Source organism: Peromyscus leucopus, chromosome 8b (assembly GCF_004664715.2).
Source record: "Peromyscus leucopus breed LL Stock chromosome 8b, UCI_PerLeu_2.1, whole genome shotgun sequence".
Lineage (NCBI taxonomy): Eukaryota > Metazoa > Chordata > Mammalia > Rodentia > Cricetidae > Peromyscus > Peromyscus leucopus.
In genome coordinates, this window is record NC_051086.1 from 82,531,872 (window position 1) to 82,549,609 (window position 17,738).

The 17,738-nt window shown below is 45.4% G+C and overlaps 1 protein-coding gene and 1 long non-coding RNA gene across 2 annotated transcripts in view; one reads left to right on the forward strand and one right to left on the reverse strand.

Moving 5' to 3' along the window:
* Positions 1-414: 414 nt before the first annotated feature.
* LOC114690453 lies at positions 415-16,654 on the reverse strand. Its single transcript, XR_003734080.2, has 3 exons — positions 16,240-16,654; positions 8,335-8,484; positions 415-867 (listed from the first exon to the last, which is right to left on the reverse strand). It is a non-coding gene; the product is annotated as an uncharacterized LOC114690453 (long non-coding RNA).
* Positions 14,880-17,738, forward strand: part of Fam20a (FAM20A golgi associated secretory pathway pseudokinase) — a 56,087-nt gene continuing 53,228 nt past the window's right edge. The window contains exon 1 of the mRNA XM_028865263.2: positions 14,880-16,085. Within this exon, the coding sequence (XP_028721096.1) occupies positions 15,682-16,085 (404 nt within the window). The 5' untranslated portion in view covers positions 14,880-15,681. The remainder of the gene's footprint in view (positions 16,086-17,738) is intronic.

The window sequence follows — 17,738 nt, forward strand, 5'->3', positions numbered from 1 at the left end:
TTCCCTCTACTGCCTCCCTCTCAAAACAATACGATTACTTCAGTCGTGTGAACCACAGGGTCATTTGCCCTGTGTGGTTTTCCATGTTTGTGTGTCAAATACTGACTCTTGTTGCGTTTTTTTGTTTTGTTTTGTTTTTTGTTTTTTTTCCTTTTTTAACCTCCAAAGGTAGCACAGAGATCTTTGGATAAAAGTCATAAAAATACTGATAGCCCAAAACCAGAAAAAATAAAGCTGATTGTGCACAAATCCTACCACCTAAAGAAACCCCTGAGTGCTGGGATTAAGCACCCAGGCATCAGAGACAGGCTGATCTCTGTGAGTTCGAGGCCAGCCTGGTCTACAGAGTGAGTTCCAGGACAGCCAGAGCTGCACAAACCTGTCTTGAGAAAAAAGAAAAAGAACCCCCTGAAATGTTGTTATACATTTACTACATAACCAGTAGGTTAAATGCTACCCACCCATAACCATACCATTCAAAAGGCAAGTCCACTCGGAACGAGTCGTTATAACTTTATTTGGGAACAAAAGACTCGTGTAAAAGCAAAAATCATCCTGCTAAAGATCTCAAAATGATGTAATTCTGGATTATCTGTCAAGTCCTAAACTCAATGACAATGATTCTTATAAGTGGGTGGGGGACAGTAGGTGGAGGATAAGGGCACATGGAGACAGAAGCTGACGTGGCTGTGATTTTGCCACAGCCAAAGAATGTCTGGAGCCTTCGAAAACTGCAAGAGGCAAGGGCAGACTAGCCTCTCAAGCCTTCAGAGGAAGCATGGCTTGGGTCAACTCCTGGTATCCAAGGATGCAGGACAAGTAATTTCTGTTGTTGTGGCAGCTCTAGAGAAAGATATTTCGGCAGCCCTAGGAAGCCAAGGTCATGTACGTATGAGCCAGTAAAGCATCAAACTTTACACAGACATAGACATAGAAACATGCCTTAATGGGTCATAATATAATTGTTTCATATTAACATATTTCCATCTAGTAAAATCAACTGTGAAGCTGGAGTGATTAAGTAATTAAGAACACTAGCCGGGCAGTGGTGGCGCATGCCTTTAATCTCAGCACTCGGGAGGCAGAGCCAGGCAGATCTCTGTGAGTTTGAGGCCAGTCTGGGCTACCAAGTGAGTTCCAGGAAAGGCGCAAAGCTACACAGAGAAACCCTGTCTCGAAAAACCAAAAAAAAAAGAACACTAACTGCTCTTGCAGAAGACTCAGGTTTGATTCCCAGAACCCACATGGCAGCTCACAGCCATCTGTAACTCTAGTTCCAGGGGATCCAACACATGTATGTGGTGGTGTACAGACACACACTGAGGCACATACATACACAGAAAATGAAATAACTATTTAAAAATAAATAGATAAGTACACAATCTTGACAAACAATAAGTATACATATACCTTGTACGTAAACCACTATTTTCCTTAATCAGGTTTTGGGTTTTTTTCTTTTCTTTTTTTTAAAGAAGGTTTATTTTTATTTGTGTGTATGGGTGTTTTGCCTTCATGTATGTCTGTGCAGAGTTTAGGTCAGAGCATCAAGCTCTGTCTTTTCATTCCATCTATGGATTGACATGATCTGCTTTCTGGAAAGTGTCTTTCTCATCCAGAGCTTAGTGCTCAATGGTAAGTCCACTGTCTACATTTCAGTCTTGGGCTGACTGTGAGAAAATCTCCCTAGTCCCTCTCCCCACCTGCTCTTTCTGCATCCCCTCATCATTCTTATTAGATAACAATTATATCTCCTAAAATTTTCCTTTGAAATACTTGGTGAGCTTTCAGAGTCCTAACTGGGTATTATCAAATATCATTAACTTCATTCTCCCCAATCCTAACCAATTTCATTCTTTTTTATAATGAAAATGTAAGGGGAAAATGATACTTTTTGCATTGCTTTTATCTAATTTCTCTGATTCATTAGAAATGGGGGAAGCTGAATATATGGCACATTGAAATAATTACTTCTAGGAAAGAAAGTGTGATATAATGTAGTCAGCCTTTTTGATTGGGACCATCGGCTCCCCAATAATGACATGGAGACTTATTATTAATTATGAAATCTTGGCCAATAGCTTAGGCTTATTTCTAACTAGCTCTTATAACTTAATTTAACACATTTCTATTAATTTATTTTCTGCCTCGTGGCTTTATTACCTCATCTCCATAGCGCCAAATCCTGCCTGCTCTGCATCTCCTAGCATCTCCATTCTTTTTCTTCCCAGCGTCTTCTGTGTCCCCAAAAGCCTGCCTAGCTATTGACTGTTCAGCTTTTTATTAAACCAATCAGAGTGACACGTCTTCACGGTGTACAAAAAGATTATTCCGCAACAATTTAAGAGACAGAGAGGGAAGGAAGGGAGACCCAATTGTTATTATAAAATAGTATATGTCACTCAAATATTCTACAAAGAGAAAATATCTAGGTGTTATTTGTAGAATAAAAAATAAATATGTCGTGACAATGAGCTACTCCTGCTGCTCTGACTGCTCCCTGTTGCTGTCATCGGAGCTGCTGCTGGGTTCCATCATCACCCTATTTCACTTTGAGACAACTTCCTAGTGTTATACTGAGGAGGCGGGACCCCGAAGACCTTCTGGGGCCATGGAGATCCTATGTCATGAATGGATCAATATTCTCCTTGAGAGACTGGGTTAGTTCTTTCCAGCCTGGATTAGGACTCACAGTACAGGATTAGTCATGGGAAGAGCCAATTGTCCAATGTAAGTTCAGCATCCTTAGCTTCCCCTCCTCATCCGTGCTTACCACGTGACCACTTCTCTTTTCTTCCGGTGTCCTACCAGTAGCTGATCAGATGAGTTCACTGACATTAGACAGAGCCTTGAACTAAAATAAGCGCCGCCCCCTTCCCCTTTTATGACATACTCAGCTTCTGTTATTTCGGAATGGCAACACAAAGGAGGATAAGCCACCTTTCTCGGGAGGACTGACGAATTGTCTTTAGAAATGGTGCATCCAGAAAGAAACATCTCAAGCTCCAATGGGGCTCTGTGTCTCATCCCTCTAGAACCCCAAAGGGCAGTGGGAGCTCAGCCTGTGTATCTGCTAGAGTTTTCTCAGATGAAGGTCGCAGGGTTTTGTTTTGGTTGGTTGGTTAGTTGGGTGGTTTGTTTGGTTTGTTGCTGTTTTGTTTTGTTTTGTTTTGTTTTGTTTTGTTTTGTTTTGTTTTGTTTTGTTTTAGCAGCATGTCTCAATGAAACATCTTATTGAGGTAAAGTCCAAGTCCAGATTTTCATTCATGGTGTGATCACCATATGTGTGGGGAGAGATAGAGGGAGCCATTGGGTCCATTTGAAAATGAGGGCTCAGTCTAACCCAGAGAGGAAGAGGCGTAGATAATTCAATGCAAACTAGGGCTACAGTCATCTGTCTCTTCCTAAACTGACAAATAATCTTTTAACTTTCCGTCTTTGCTTCCAAATTGAAAATAAAACCACCATTGAAAGAGGTGAGATAATCATTGGTTTCTTAAATATATTTTAAACTATGAAAGTTGGCCAGGAGTAGTGGTGCATGCCTTTAATCTTGGCACTTGGGAGGCAGCAGTAGATGGGTTTCTGTGAATTTAAGGGCATCCTGGCCTATAATGTGAATTACCTAGTGAGACCCTGTCTCAAAAATCGAAGATAAACAAATGAAGTATGAGAGTTAAGATGATGTCATCTCTTTCATCCCAGTTACTCTTAGTAATCTTCTGAATCATGATTTGACAGAATCCAATTAACTTAATATAGCCAACTTCACAGTTTACTATTCTAAATGGTACACCATCACATTCTACATGTATGAAGTTCTTCTTCTGGGAAAAAAATAACCCTTTAATTACACAGCCAATAGAAAACTGTTGAGCCAACTGTGTGGGGAGTGGAAATGAAAATGGCAAGGGGTGGGGGCAGAGAGGGTCACTCTCCATGTCACTGGGACAGGACTGGCGGGAGGAAGCAGCATGGTGGGGGAATATACAGGATCACAGGAGGAAGCAGCATGGTGGGGGATATACGGGATCACAGGAGGAAGCAGCATGGTGGGGGATATACGGTATCACAGGAGGAAGCAGCCTTGGGGGGGGGATATACGGGATCACAGGAGGAAGCAGCCTGGCAGGGGGATATACGGGATCACAGGAGGAAGCAGCCTGGGGGGAAATATACGGGATCACAGGAGGAAGCAGCATGGTGGGGGAATATACAGGATCACAGGAGGAAGCAGCCTGGGGGGAAATATACGGGATCACAGGAGGAAGCAGCATGGTGGGGGATATACAGGATCACAGCAGGAAGCAGCCTGGGGGAAAATATACGGGATCACAGGAGGAAGCAGCCTTGGGGGGGGGATATACTGGATCACAGGAGGAAGCAGCATGGTGGGGGATATACGGGATCACAGGAGGAAGCAGCATGGTGGGGGATATACGGGATCACAGGAGGAAGCAGCCTGGGGGGTGGATATACTGGATCACAGGAGGAAGCAGTGGGGGGGGTGGATATACTGGATCACAGGAGGAAGCGGTGTGGTGGAGCAATGTAAGGATCACAGGAGGAAGCAGCCTTGGGGCGGAGGGGGGGGAATATACTGGATCACAGGAGGAAGCAGCCTTGGGGGGGGGATATACGGGATCACAGGAGGAAGCAGCATGGTGGGGGATATACGGGATCACAGGAGGAAGCAGCCTGGGGGGGAATATACGGGATCACGGGAGGAAGGGAGGGGAAAAGAGACCATGAAGCCTTTGCGAAGAGAGAGACTTAAGGCTGTTTAGAAACATGCTGCAGGGCTGGTGTCATGGCTCAGTGGATACAGCACTTGCTGTCAAGCCTGACAACCTGAGTTCAAAGCTCTGGACTCACACAGTGATAGAACTAACTAACATCCCATAAGACGCCCTCCACACCCCACCCCCACCCCCGCCACACACACACAAGCACTACGGCAAATTAATTAATATAATGAAAAATTTTATACAGGTGTGTGGCATACCTCAGTAACATAATTCTCACTTCTCCACCCCCCTCAGGAGTTATATTGTGAAAGCCGATGTTAATTGTCAAAGTTCTTTGGAGTGTCGTCTGTTTGTTTTAGCCGTGTTGGCGCTCTGGACTGAACTTTGAGCCAGAATATCCATTCCTGTTTCGTGGGTTGAATGTGCTGTTTAAGTAGGACAGTGAGACACACTGTGGATCACCCAGGCACCTGAAGCTCGCCTAACAAGTGCATGGGTGCAGCTCAGAATCACCAGGTCTGGAAGTAGTCTACTATGCAAGGGTCTGTGGATTTCTTCTCAGACAATTGCTTTAGGTCAAAAGTGTTCCTGCTTGCAGGCTTTTTCCCTCTGTTGTACATCTCCTCAGGAAATGGAGTAAATGTTTGACTTTTATTAACCTTGTTTCACCTTACCGTAAAACCCAACACTGTTGAAGATATCCATTTAATAAACTAAAATAGGGTAAATATTTGAGAAGGTAGAGGTGTTTGACCTGATTTAAATGTTACACAATGTTTATATACATCCAAAAAATCACATGGCATCCCATAAAATGCACACTTTGTGGCTTTATGTGCCCATTAAAAATTAATTTAGCTATGTATGATGGTGCATGCCTTTAATCCCAGCACTCAGGAGGCAGAGGCAGCAGATAGATCTCTGTGAGTCTGAAACCAGCCTAGTCTACATAGTGAGTTCAAGACCAAGACCAGCCAGGGTTACAGAGTGAAACCCTATGTAAAAAAGGAAATTAATTTAAAGTTTAAAAAAACTAAAATAGCCCAGGATATAATGTCATGGAATAAATCACATCAAGCTTTTTGAATTTTTTTGAGTCATGGTCTCAGGTAGCCCAAGTTGGCCTCAAACTTGCTACATAGCCAAAGATGACCTTGAACTTCTGATCCTTGTTCCTCCTCCTTAGGAATGCTAGGGTTACATGCCTGTGCCACCACGGCCAGCTTTATGTGGCTCTGGGGATTTAACCCAGGGAACTGTGCATGCTAGGCAAGCACTCTCCCAACACAGCTACCTCCCCATCCAAAGTCAAGCTTCTTAATGAGATATGATAAATATACCGACAAATGTAGAGAACGATATGAGCAATAGCCATGGACAGCCATTCAACTCTGTCAGATGTCAGCACTTCAGAACTCCTGACAATCCCTGTCTCTCACTTCAGTCACACAGGGCAATGCATGCTGAATTTGGCCCTTGCTGTGAACTGAATGTATTCCATTCCAATTCATAAGTCAAGGTCAAAACCCCCAAAGAGGGCAATTGAAGATGAGGTATTTGGGACATCATGGAGGCGTGGGGATGGAGCACTGATGAATGTGATTAGTGAATTATAGGAGGATAAGAGGTCAGAGCTAACCCCCTCTATCATGTGCAGCTACAATGAGATGTCCATCTGAAGATCAGGAACAGTCCTCACTTAACACTGGACCTGCCAACACCTTCGTCTTGGACTTGCAAGAATTTGCCACTGTTTAAGCCACCCAGCCAGTGATACATTTGTTAAACTCACCCAAACTAAGACAGCAGTCATCATTCTCATCCATGTTTTTATTATTTTACTACATATGTATTTATTTCTTAATATCAAGAATTACTTTTCCAATTTCAAAACGTATTTCAACAGTTACACCACTCCTGCACACATTGTGAATCGTTCCATCTTTATACCACCTGAGGATGTGTCAACATTAAAAATATGTAGTTATATTCCTCCACCCTAGCTGCTGTTTCCCACTGTGTGGCCATGTCACAGCTTATTAACTTATGCTCCTATAAATGAATACTTACTTTTTATTTAAATTCTTTGCTACTATAAGCCATACAACATGAAAAAAAATTTTTTGAATGAAACACATACAGCCTTTTTTTTAAATTCCATTTGGTTTTAACTTGTAGCTATTTGATTAATATAATGGTACCTGTTTTATTCTGTTATTGTGATGAAAATATTTTGACTGAAAGCAACTTAAGGATGAAAAGACTTATTCGGCTTATACTTCCAGGTCACAGCACATCACTGAGGAAAAGTCAGAGTGGGAATTCAAGGCAGGAGCCTGGGGACAAGAACCCTGAAGAAGTAGTGCCTGTTGACTTACTGTCTGGTTCATGTTTAAGAGGATGAAAGATCAGAGCTCACCCCTCATTTGCTTACACAGCCCAAGGGCACCTGCCCAGGGAATGGTGCCACCCACAGTGGACTGGGCCTTCCTACATCAGTCAATCATGAAGACAATCCCTCACATGCATGCCCATAGACCAACCTTACAAAGACAATTACTCAGTTGTGACACTTTTCACATGATTCTAGGCTCTGTCAAGTTGACAACACTAGCTGGGTAAATAACCAATAATGTTGACTTCATTTTTTTAATGTATGTGCCTGTTATTTTTAAACATGTGAATTCCTATGGTCATTAAGATGTAGAACAGTTCTATCACCCAGTTACCTAACACTACTAGTTTATAGTCCAACCTTTGTCACCCCATTACCTGGCAACCAATGATACAATCTAACAATGACAATGCCATAGTTCTTAGTTGTTGTTGTCCATTTCTTGGACATCATGTAACTGTAGCCAAACAGCATACAAACATTTTGAGACTGGAATCTCTCACTCAGCACAATGCCATTCAGATCTGTCCTGCTACTGTGTGTCTCAATGTGATATCCTTCATCTTACTAAGTCATATTCTATCACATGGGTTCTCATTGTAGATTCCAGGGTGTCTGCCTGCCTTTACCTTCAGAGTGCTGGGATTGTAGGTGTGTGCTGTTCTGCATAGAGAGATTCTTTTAAACATTCAATGCTAGGGTTTGGTTTTTGTGTGTGTGTGTGTGTGTGTGTGTGTGTGTGTGTGTGTGTGTGTGTGTGTTTGAGGGCACATGTATACAGGTGGGCATGCATGTATATGAGTGTACATGTGGAAGTCAGAGGACAGCCTCCAGTATCATCCCCAAGGATATACACCTTCTACCTCCTTTGAGACAGGATCTCTTGTTGACCTGGAGTCACTGGCAAGTGAATTTCAAAGATCTTCCTGTCTCTTTCCAGGGTACTAAATTACAAGCAGGCACCACGATACCTGGCCCTGCTTTTAGATTTATTTTAATTAATTTACTTAATTCAAGCAATCCCCCACAGACATGCTCACAATCCAACCCAGTATAGACAATCCCTCATTAAGACTATCCTCCAGATGGTTCTGGGTTGTATCAAGCTGACAATTAAAGCCAACCATCACACCACATGTTTTTAAGAGCTTAAGAAAAAAAATAATCTATTACCTTTACTTAGATATTTACCGTTTCTCTGTTCTTCCTTCATCCTTGATGTTCTGGGCTTCCTTCTGGAAGTATTTGTCTTCTGAAAATCCCCTTTAACATTTGCAAGGGCTAAGCTCTCTTCACTCTATTTTTTTTTCTTCTGAGAATATCCTTATTTCATCTTCATTCCTGAAAGAAATTAATGCTGGAAGGGAACTTTGAAATTGTCTAGCTCAAAATACTCATTTGCATGTGAAGCAAAGCCCAGAGGCATTAAATAACTCTAACCCGTGCCATCATGATCATTAACGGCTGAGCCCTGACCGTGGGCTAACTCCCTCGCTCCCAAGCCTGTACTCTGCCCCTCTATATAATGTCCTGACTTGTTATTTCAATTATTGGGCTTGATTTGGGATTAAATTTATGCAAAAACAGACTCTTACTTGCTTATTAGTAAAAATGTAAAATTATCTCTTTTGAGAACTGAAGGGGCTTTTGAGATCATGAGCTTCGGTGTTCCATAGTTTTCAATGTAGAAAATGAGGCCCGGAAAAGACAGTGCAGTTCCCTAAAGAAGCTGTATTGATTAGTGCCATGACTTTTTAATAGCAAAATCATACTACATACCCACCATTTGTAGAGAGCAGCAGGCTAAAGCTGTTTTGACATTTGTGTTCCCAAGCAGTAGTAATGGCTTGTGCTGAGCAAACACACTTTCTTTAGCCCCTTAGGATGTCCTAATCTCAATGGCAATGAGCAGCACTGGACGGTACAGCCTCGCTGGACACCTGGGATCAAATTTCTGCCTCTGCCACCATTAGCACTGTCTTCCCAGCCAGTGATTCCCAGACTTTATTGTTTGTCTGATTCTTACAAGCCTCTAAAAATAGGCTGGGCTTGGGGGCTGGGGGCCTCAGTAGTTACAGAGCACTGGATGTTCCTCCAGAGGACTCAGGCTTGATTCTCAGCACCCACATGGTAACTCACAGCCATCTTCTATAACTCAAATACCAAAGGATCCAATGCCTTCTGGACTCTGAGAGCACCAGGCACACATGTGGTGCACAGACATACATGCAGGCAAAACACCCATACACATAAGATAAATAAATATTTTAAAATCAAAATAGGCTTATTGAAAATACACATTCCCATCCCCAGCTCATCCCCTTTTCCAAACATTCTTTTTATTCTTTTTTTTTTTTTCAAGACAGAGATTCTCCATGTAGTTTTGGTGCCTGTCCTGGATCTTGCTCTGTAGACCAGGCTGGCCTCGAACTCACAGAGATCCACCTGGCTCTGCCTCCCGAGTGCAAGGATTAAAGGCATATGCCACAGCTGCTTGCCCCTTTCCAAACATTCTTGTGCGCGCGCGCGCGCGCGCGCGCGTGTGTGTGTGTGTGTGTGTGTGTGTGTGTGTGTGTGTGTGTCTGTCTGTCTGTCTGTCTGTCCCTGTCAGTCTGTGTGTGCGTGTGTGTTTGTGCATGCCTGCATGTTTGGGTGAGTGCAGACATGCATGGTCCATGGCATGCATGTAGAGTTCAGAGGGCAACCTCAGGTATTGGTCCTCAGTGTGCACCTTGAGACGGGGTTCCTCATCGCTCCCGATACAGAGCCCAGTCTAGCTGGAGTGCAAACTTCTGGATCCCCTCTGGTCTCTGTTTCCTATCTCCCATGTGTGCAGTTTCCTGCGGGTTCTGGGGATCCAAGTGCAGCTCCTCAAGCTTGAGTCACAAGCGCTTTGTCCACTGAGGTGACTCCCCAGCCCCAACCCACTTCCAAACATCCTAATCCATCCAATCCAGGGCACAGCCTGGAATTCTCATTTTTATAAACACACCAGGTATTTCCAACACGTATCATGCACTGAAGAGAAACCTTCTGTCTATTTTGAGGCACTATGTCTCAGTTATGTGTAGAAAATTCTACCTGGAGTTTCAAACTCAAAATAAAAGGGAGGCCAGGTGGTCCAGCTACTACACAGACTAGGGTAAGAGGATAACAAGGACTACCAGACTACAGAGTGAGTTCAGGTCCAGCCTACAACTTACAGGGCACTTGTCTGATAATAAAAAAATAAAGGGAAGCTAGAAATATACTCAGTGTTAGAGTGCTTGCTTAGCATGTGTGAGGACCTAGGTTCACACCCCAACACACACAAAAAAAAGGAGAAGGGAATTCTAGACTGTCTGGATCTGGTACACACTAACTCAGTCTCACTCCATTCTGGATTTACCATGCGAGGTCATTTCAAATGCCTCCCTCCTCTCACTGACGGCCGAGAGGCCTGGCAGGTAGGCAGCAGCACTGCCCTCACATACACCTGCTGTGGAATAAAATCACGGGGACATGGATGCTTGTTTCCCTAAAGGATCTCACCCACTTCTTCTTAGATAGAGCCGTTAAGATTAAGATACTAGGCCTCTATTTCAACATAACTGCTTGAAATCTGGGGCTGAATTTTATAGCTACAAATTATTTTAAAGATCTATTTATTTTATATCAAGTGTTTTGCCTGTGTGTATGTATACAGGCCATGCCCACAGACACCAGAAGAGGGAGTCAGATCTCCTGGAACTGAAGTTACAGGCAGTTATAGGCCACCTGATATGGGTGCTGGAAATCAAACCCAGATCCTCTACAAGAGCAACTATTTCTCTTAACTGCTCAGTGATCTCTTCAGACCTTCAATAAATAAAATCCCATGTCACCCCCCTACCCACTTCCACATGTGACTACACAATCACACACACACACACACACACACACACACACACACACACACACACACGCACACTATGTTCTTTAAAAAGGTGTATTAGTTTTCATCCATAGGCCTTACTGTATATGATATCCTGTGAAGACCAGAAAGATGGGGCGGGGGGGGGGGGAGACGGGGGACAAAAAAAAACACATGCCATGAAGTTCTGGCTTAGCATAGAAAACCATCCATACAAATAAGAAATAATGTTTTAAGCAATGTGTGAACCGTGTGTGTGGTAAAAAGAGGGAAAAAAAGAGTACAAACTTCACAGATGAAGAGCTTCTGTATTTAAATACTGCCTCTGTTCTCTTCATGATTTAATTCCTGGAAGGAGAGAGGGCACGCTATTTCACAAAACCGAAGGGGAACACAGGTGCGCCTTGCGTTTGCTCCTGGTGAGGCATGTAGTGGTGCAGATTCCCTAATCTGCTTCGTGCATGGCCTCTCTCTTTTTCTTAGTTGGCCTGTAGGTACAGATGGATCTGTCTCTCTAATGATCATAAGAGATGCTTGAAGGCAGGAAGTAAGTGTGTCAGATATTTCTTCTGGGTCTCCTACAGGGTTCAAAATGATGTCATTTTATCATCACCAATGGTTAATCCCCTATGGTGTTCTCGGCCCTGTGTGAAATGCCATAATGGCAGAGATTTCCAGGATGCCTGTTCCTCACTCAGCATGCATTCCCTCAAATGGAAGTCTGTTTACCTAGAGATCTGTGTCTGTTAATAAGTCCTCTGCTTTCTCTGTGCCCAAGGTGGTGCTCCGTGAGGGGAATGGACATGCACACCGCATTAGCCTGCAGGAGCGGCTATAACAAGGCAGGGCAAAGCGGCTCGCTCAAACAACAGAAATGTATTAGCTCACAGTTCTAGGGGCTAGAAGTCCATGTTCAAGGGGTGGGCAGAGTTGGTCTCTTCTGAGGTTTCTGCTCGATGCCTCTTGCCTAGTTTGGGGGGTTTGCTGGCAGTTTTCATGACGCTTTGTCTTGTAGTTGCACTGTCCTAATTTCTATGTTCATCTTTACCTAATTCTGTCCAGATTTGCACATCTTCCCCACCCACACTTCCCCTTAAGGATGCACTCTACTCCAGGTTGACTCAACTATCCCTGCAATGACCTGGTTTCCAAATATGGTCACACTGTGAGATATTGGAAGTTAAGGTTTCAGCATACCAATCTGAGAAGGGGGCACATTTCAACTCCAAACACACATAAACAATGAAATACAACATGGGCAAAGGGAAAGCACAGAACTATACGAAGAGCTGGGGGGGAGGGCGTGGCACTCAACAGCTGATAGCACTGAGTTAAATGGTCACAAGGGAACGCATTAGGGGACAAGGGACACATAGCCAAAACTTCAGCAGAAAATGGATAAATGGATGTTCTTCAAGTTGAGAAAGGAGAAAGAAAGATCATTTGTTGAAGAGTATCTCTAGGAATGCAAAGCACTTGAAGAACTGCAGAGACCGTTATGTTGTGAAGACTGGGGAGGGGAGTTATTTAAAAATGAGACTGGAAAGGAAGTTAGAAGCCAGAACATGAAGAGCTGTGTCACAATGGATGGCCTGATCTCAGGGCATGAAAAAGCTAAGGTAGGTAATACCCTGGTTGTATCTACATGCTAGAATTCTGTTCTGGTGAGCATGGATGAGCACTGAAATGGAGTCTTACTGAAAGCCAAGAAGCAAGACATGCTTGTCTACAAATCGACAAATTTATGAAGTTCTGGATGCATCCAAGAGCAGCAGAGATGGAATGGGGGAGATGGGTCTCCAGTGGGAAGCTGAAGAGAACGTCAAGTCCTGGAAAACCATTTAGAACAGCTTCAGCACTAACTGAGACTGTGTAGCTGAGGCTGGTCAGGAAACCTGGGAGCTCAGACATGAAGAAGCAGAGGAGGAGAACTCCCATTTGAAAAAGAAAAAGATTTGGGGAATACCTTGAAAATAGCAGCTAGATGACCAGTCCTACATGCAGAGTACTGTCCTAGCTTCACACTCACTTCCTGTCTGACCTCTACGCACGGTATTGCCCTTGACCTTTATTTTAGATAATCTTCAAGCAAGTCAGAAATAGCACTTCCTATACTGGGGCCAGATGAAAATGTCTTCTGAGGGAGTGTGACCCCATTGGCTGGGGAAAATCAAAGTCATAAGGCTTATGGTGTCTTTGCCAGTCTGAAAACATGCAACCAGCTTATTAGCGAAGATACTGCACCATCATTCACTACCTGGCTTTTTAATCTACTGGCCATGATGCCTAATTAGACACAACAAAAGTTGCAGATTTTCTCAGAAACGGACCACCTGCTAAAATTTAACTCTAGATAAAAATGTCAACGTCCCACAGGCCTCTCTGAGGCTTACGGACCACATCCATGTGAATAGGCTGGGAACGATGGGTCTTGAGGTTTCTGACTTGGGCTCGGCCTTAAGAAATCTAGTTCTTTCCTGGTGTTTTGTGTTTCCAAATTTTTCTGAGTTTTTTTTTTCCTCAAATCATAAATAGTCTCCAACCTAACCTAGTGCATTACAAGAAACAAGAAGTAGTCATTACAGCTGACACATTTCCTAGTTATCTAGCATGGGTTAGGGAATATTCTAAGCAGTCTATATACTTGAACTCATTTTAGGCCTCAGGATGACCTCATGGGGAAAACTTTCATTTACAGGATGCTGAGGCAATAACTCAATTAGTGGACTTCTTGCCATGCAAACACAAGGCCCTGTGTACAGTCTCCAATATCCACATAAAAACCCAAGCTAGTGGGGTGGCATAGGTTTATAATCCCAGCTCTGGGGAGGCAGAGACTGGATGATCTCTAGGGCTCCCTGACCAGCCAATCTAGTCTAATTCATGAGCATTGGTCCCAGTGGAAGAACTTATCTTAAAAACATCAGTGTGGATAGGTCGTGAAGAATGACACTCAAGGTCGACCTCTGGCCTCCACACACGTGCGTGGACACACACACGCGCGTGGACACACACACACACACACTCATCTGAAGGTAAGAAGACAGCAGAGGCCACAAAAATATTTGACTAATAGCAGGGAAAACGCCACTGTGAATCCACAAGCTCCATAGCGCGTCTCAGGATGGAGACTCCAGCAAGAGACTGGAGATCCTTAACCAATAAAATTAGCATACATAGGCGCTTTGCTGCCCAGACAGGCAACAGCTGGCAGAAAGGATGCCTTTTCTTGAACATTCCCCAGGGTGGGGCTACCTCCCCAGGCAGACTCACATTTTACTATACTCCCAGATTCTAAAACAGAGAGAGCCAGGATTTCAGGGCGGCCCCACCCCCCTACCCCCACCGGGCTCCTCAGAAGGAAGGACCACGGGTGGAGAAGTGTAAATGACCTCACAGGGTATCTGGAGAAAACCTAAGTAAGCGGGCCCTCCAGTGATTCATTTGGGTGGACTACTTTCACACCAAGCTACATTCAAGCAAGAGTTCGGAGTGGGGTCATTTGGGGCCCCTCCCTCCCTACCATTTCCTCTTTTCAAAGTACTGGCAGATTTGGAGTCAAACTCCATCCAAACAGGAAATCACCCAGGTTCTAGGTATTAAAAAAAAAAAAAAAAGCCTTAGTTTTAAAGGGCAAGTTCTTTGTGCACAAAGTGGATGTGTCCAGAGCAAGTGCCTGCTTTGCTCTGGGCACGTGATTGTTTATGTTTATGCCCTGCAGGGAGCATGCTGAGAGATGAGATCCAAACCCCCATACACACATCTGGCAAAGCTTACAGGAGAAAGACTTTTAAGGGTTTGCATTGTCTTTTTTTTTTTTCACACTAAAAACTAAAAATGGAAATAAAAGGCTCCAGCCCACCTCACTTGAGTCCACCAGAATATCTATGAAGAGCCCCAGCAGGGAAAGTAGGAGGCCTGGAGCAAAGAGGAGGGAAGGGGGGGAGGAGAAGAGGGTTGATGACAAGGTGGAACGGCAGAGCCGGCGGCAGAGGGATTGGGAGTTTGGCTGGCAAGCTACGCCAGAGGCAGGTGCCAGCTGAGAGTGGGCGGAGGTGCCGGCGCCAGGCCAGGCCAGGCAGGGGGGAGGCCAGGCGTTACCTCTGCCTCTAGGAGTCCAGGCGCAGAGACAAGCTCGCCCCGGGGCGTCCCTGCTTCGTCAACTCTCCATTCCCTCCCCTCCTGCCAACCCGGACCAGGGGAGTCCCTGTCGCCTGCAGGAGGAGCCGCTGCAGAGCGACAGCATCCTTGGGAGAGACACCCAGGGCTACGTAGCCTCCAGCCTCCTCCTAGGGGAGAGAGCTCCCTTGCACTCCTAGTGATCACCCCTACCCGGCCAACCGGCCACCAGAGCCTGCACCCGTGCCTCGGGGACCTCCACCTGCGCGGGCCCGGGGCGGGGGAAACACAGGGCAAAGAAGGCTCGAGAAGCGGGTATCCAGGGAACCCCAACCCCGCGTCTCTACTGGGCGAGAAAAGGCGGCGCTGTCAACATTGTGAGCTTCCTGCACGCGGTCCCCAAGTTTAGGGGCGACACCTTTCCAGAAGGAGCTAATCCCCCCCGCAGTGAACATTCCAGCCCCTTCAGGACTCCTGGAGCTTCTTCCGTCTGCACCCCAAGTGTTTCCCGGGTCTCCGCTTGGGCCATGCCCGGGCTGCGCAGGGACCGCCTGCTGGCCCTGCTGCTCCTGGGCGCGCTCTTCTCCGCCGACCTCTACTTCCACCTCTGGCCGCAAGTGCAGCGCCAGCTACGGCCCCGCGAGAGTCCTGAGGGCTGCCCGTGCTCCGGCCGCGCCCCCTCCGAGTCTCTGCACTCGGCCGCAGCCTCCCGAGACCCTGGCACCGCCGCGCACAACTTTTCCCAAGCCCGGCCGGGGGCTGAGCATCCCAGCCGCGGCCACCCTGGTCCGCGCTCCAAGCTGCAGGCCCTGTTCGCCCACTCGCTCTACCAAGTCCTGGAGGAGCCGCCTCTTCTGGGGCCCGAAGACTGGCTCTTGGCCAGCCAGGAGGCGCTGCGGTATTACCGGAGGAAGGTGGCCCGCTGGAACAGGTGAGGACCCTGCCAGGGGACCCTGGGCGCCGATCTCCCTAGCCTGGACTCTCCAGGAGCTGGCTACCCACATCCACTCCCTCTCTGGGCTGCGGGGGCTTCACCCTGCCCTCACAGCCTGGCATTGGGCTTCTTTCCCCATCTGGACCCTCACCAGCTGTTGCAGACTTCAGACATCAGCCCTGGAGTAAGATCTCAGTGTGAGAAATAATTTCTTTGCAAGAGCAAAGAAATGCTCTCAGCCACTCCCCTTGAGTTCTCCGGTTCTCTATCCAGTTGCTTTCCTGGTCCCAGTGCCTTCTCAAGCCCTTCTCATGGTCCAGATGTGGACAGCTGTGTAGGCCTTTGCTTTCCAGAATGAAGTTCGAGTTCAGCACTCACCTTTGCTCTTTGGTCAAACCTTGAGCACTTTGCACAAAGCTATGCCAAATCCCCCAAGACCTAGTTTTTCCCCTGTCTTTCTCCCTCTGCCCGGGGTTGGAGGCCAAAGAGGTCAGCTGGAGCGAGAGTTAAACTCTCAGCTCTCTGACATGGTCAATCCCTGTTGCTCATTAAACGTGGCTTGTCGGTTTGGGGGCAGTGTTCTGAATTGAAGGGCAGTTTATTAGCTTTTATCGTGTTGATTTGGGCTGAGGCTTCTGGGGGAAGAGAGAGAGACAGAGGCAGAGAAACTGTGTGTTCTAGGAATTTTATAAACTGAAAGTAAAATTTAGAGGGAAATATTAAAATATTTAAGGTAAATTTAAGAGTGTTTTGCAGGAGTGTGTTGGAGATGGCGTGGTAATGATTGCTGGGGAGGTCCCCAGCTGATGGCAGAAAGCCTTCTTATGAGTTAAGGACTCTTTTTCAAAGTATAGAACTTGTCTGTCACTTGAATCCAGAGTTCCCTTTTCATGCCACACCCATCTGTTAACACAAGAGATTTCAGAATGAGATGTCAGGGGTGGTTTTATGGTCCCTCGGGAAGATGAGAACACAGTAAATCTCAGTTGAAACTCGCTGCTAGCCCAATTTAACTGTTTTCTCATTATTCTGTAGGGCTAAAACTGGAGGGGGCGGGGGAGAACTTCAGCAAATGAAGAGAAAGAAGTTGAGACTTATCAGCTGAAATCACTACAGTGAATTTCATTTGCAACCTCTATGGCTGGCGATTTTATATTAGAAAGTGGTTCTCAATTCTACTGCTAATTGCGTGCAATAAAAAGGCAGTTTAAGATTGCCTCACAGTGCTGTCACTTTCAATATTACCTTAATTTCATCAATAATGTGGGAGCATCATGAATCAGTGAACTAGGAAATTCTGCCCTTAGAAAAAGTATCCACACATCAAATGAAGATTTAAGAATTACAGGCTGTGGGCAAAGTTGCTTGCTATTGTAAATGCAGATGCATGTTTGCCTAGTCTTGTTTCTATCACCTTCAATTTCCCTATGTTACTTAGGTCCTGAAGGAAATTCCATGGAAATATTTTGGGAGAAAAGCAAAAATCTTCCTTGCCAAGCTGAGTAATTGATTTTTAAGCTTGCTTTTTAACAATGTGTCAACACACAATTTACTGCCCAGAGATGTTGGTCATGTAACAAAGGATCAGTGGGGGCTGCTGACCTTGCTGTCTGTCTTCAGAGGATCACTAAAAGTAGCAGTTTGCCAGGC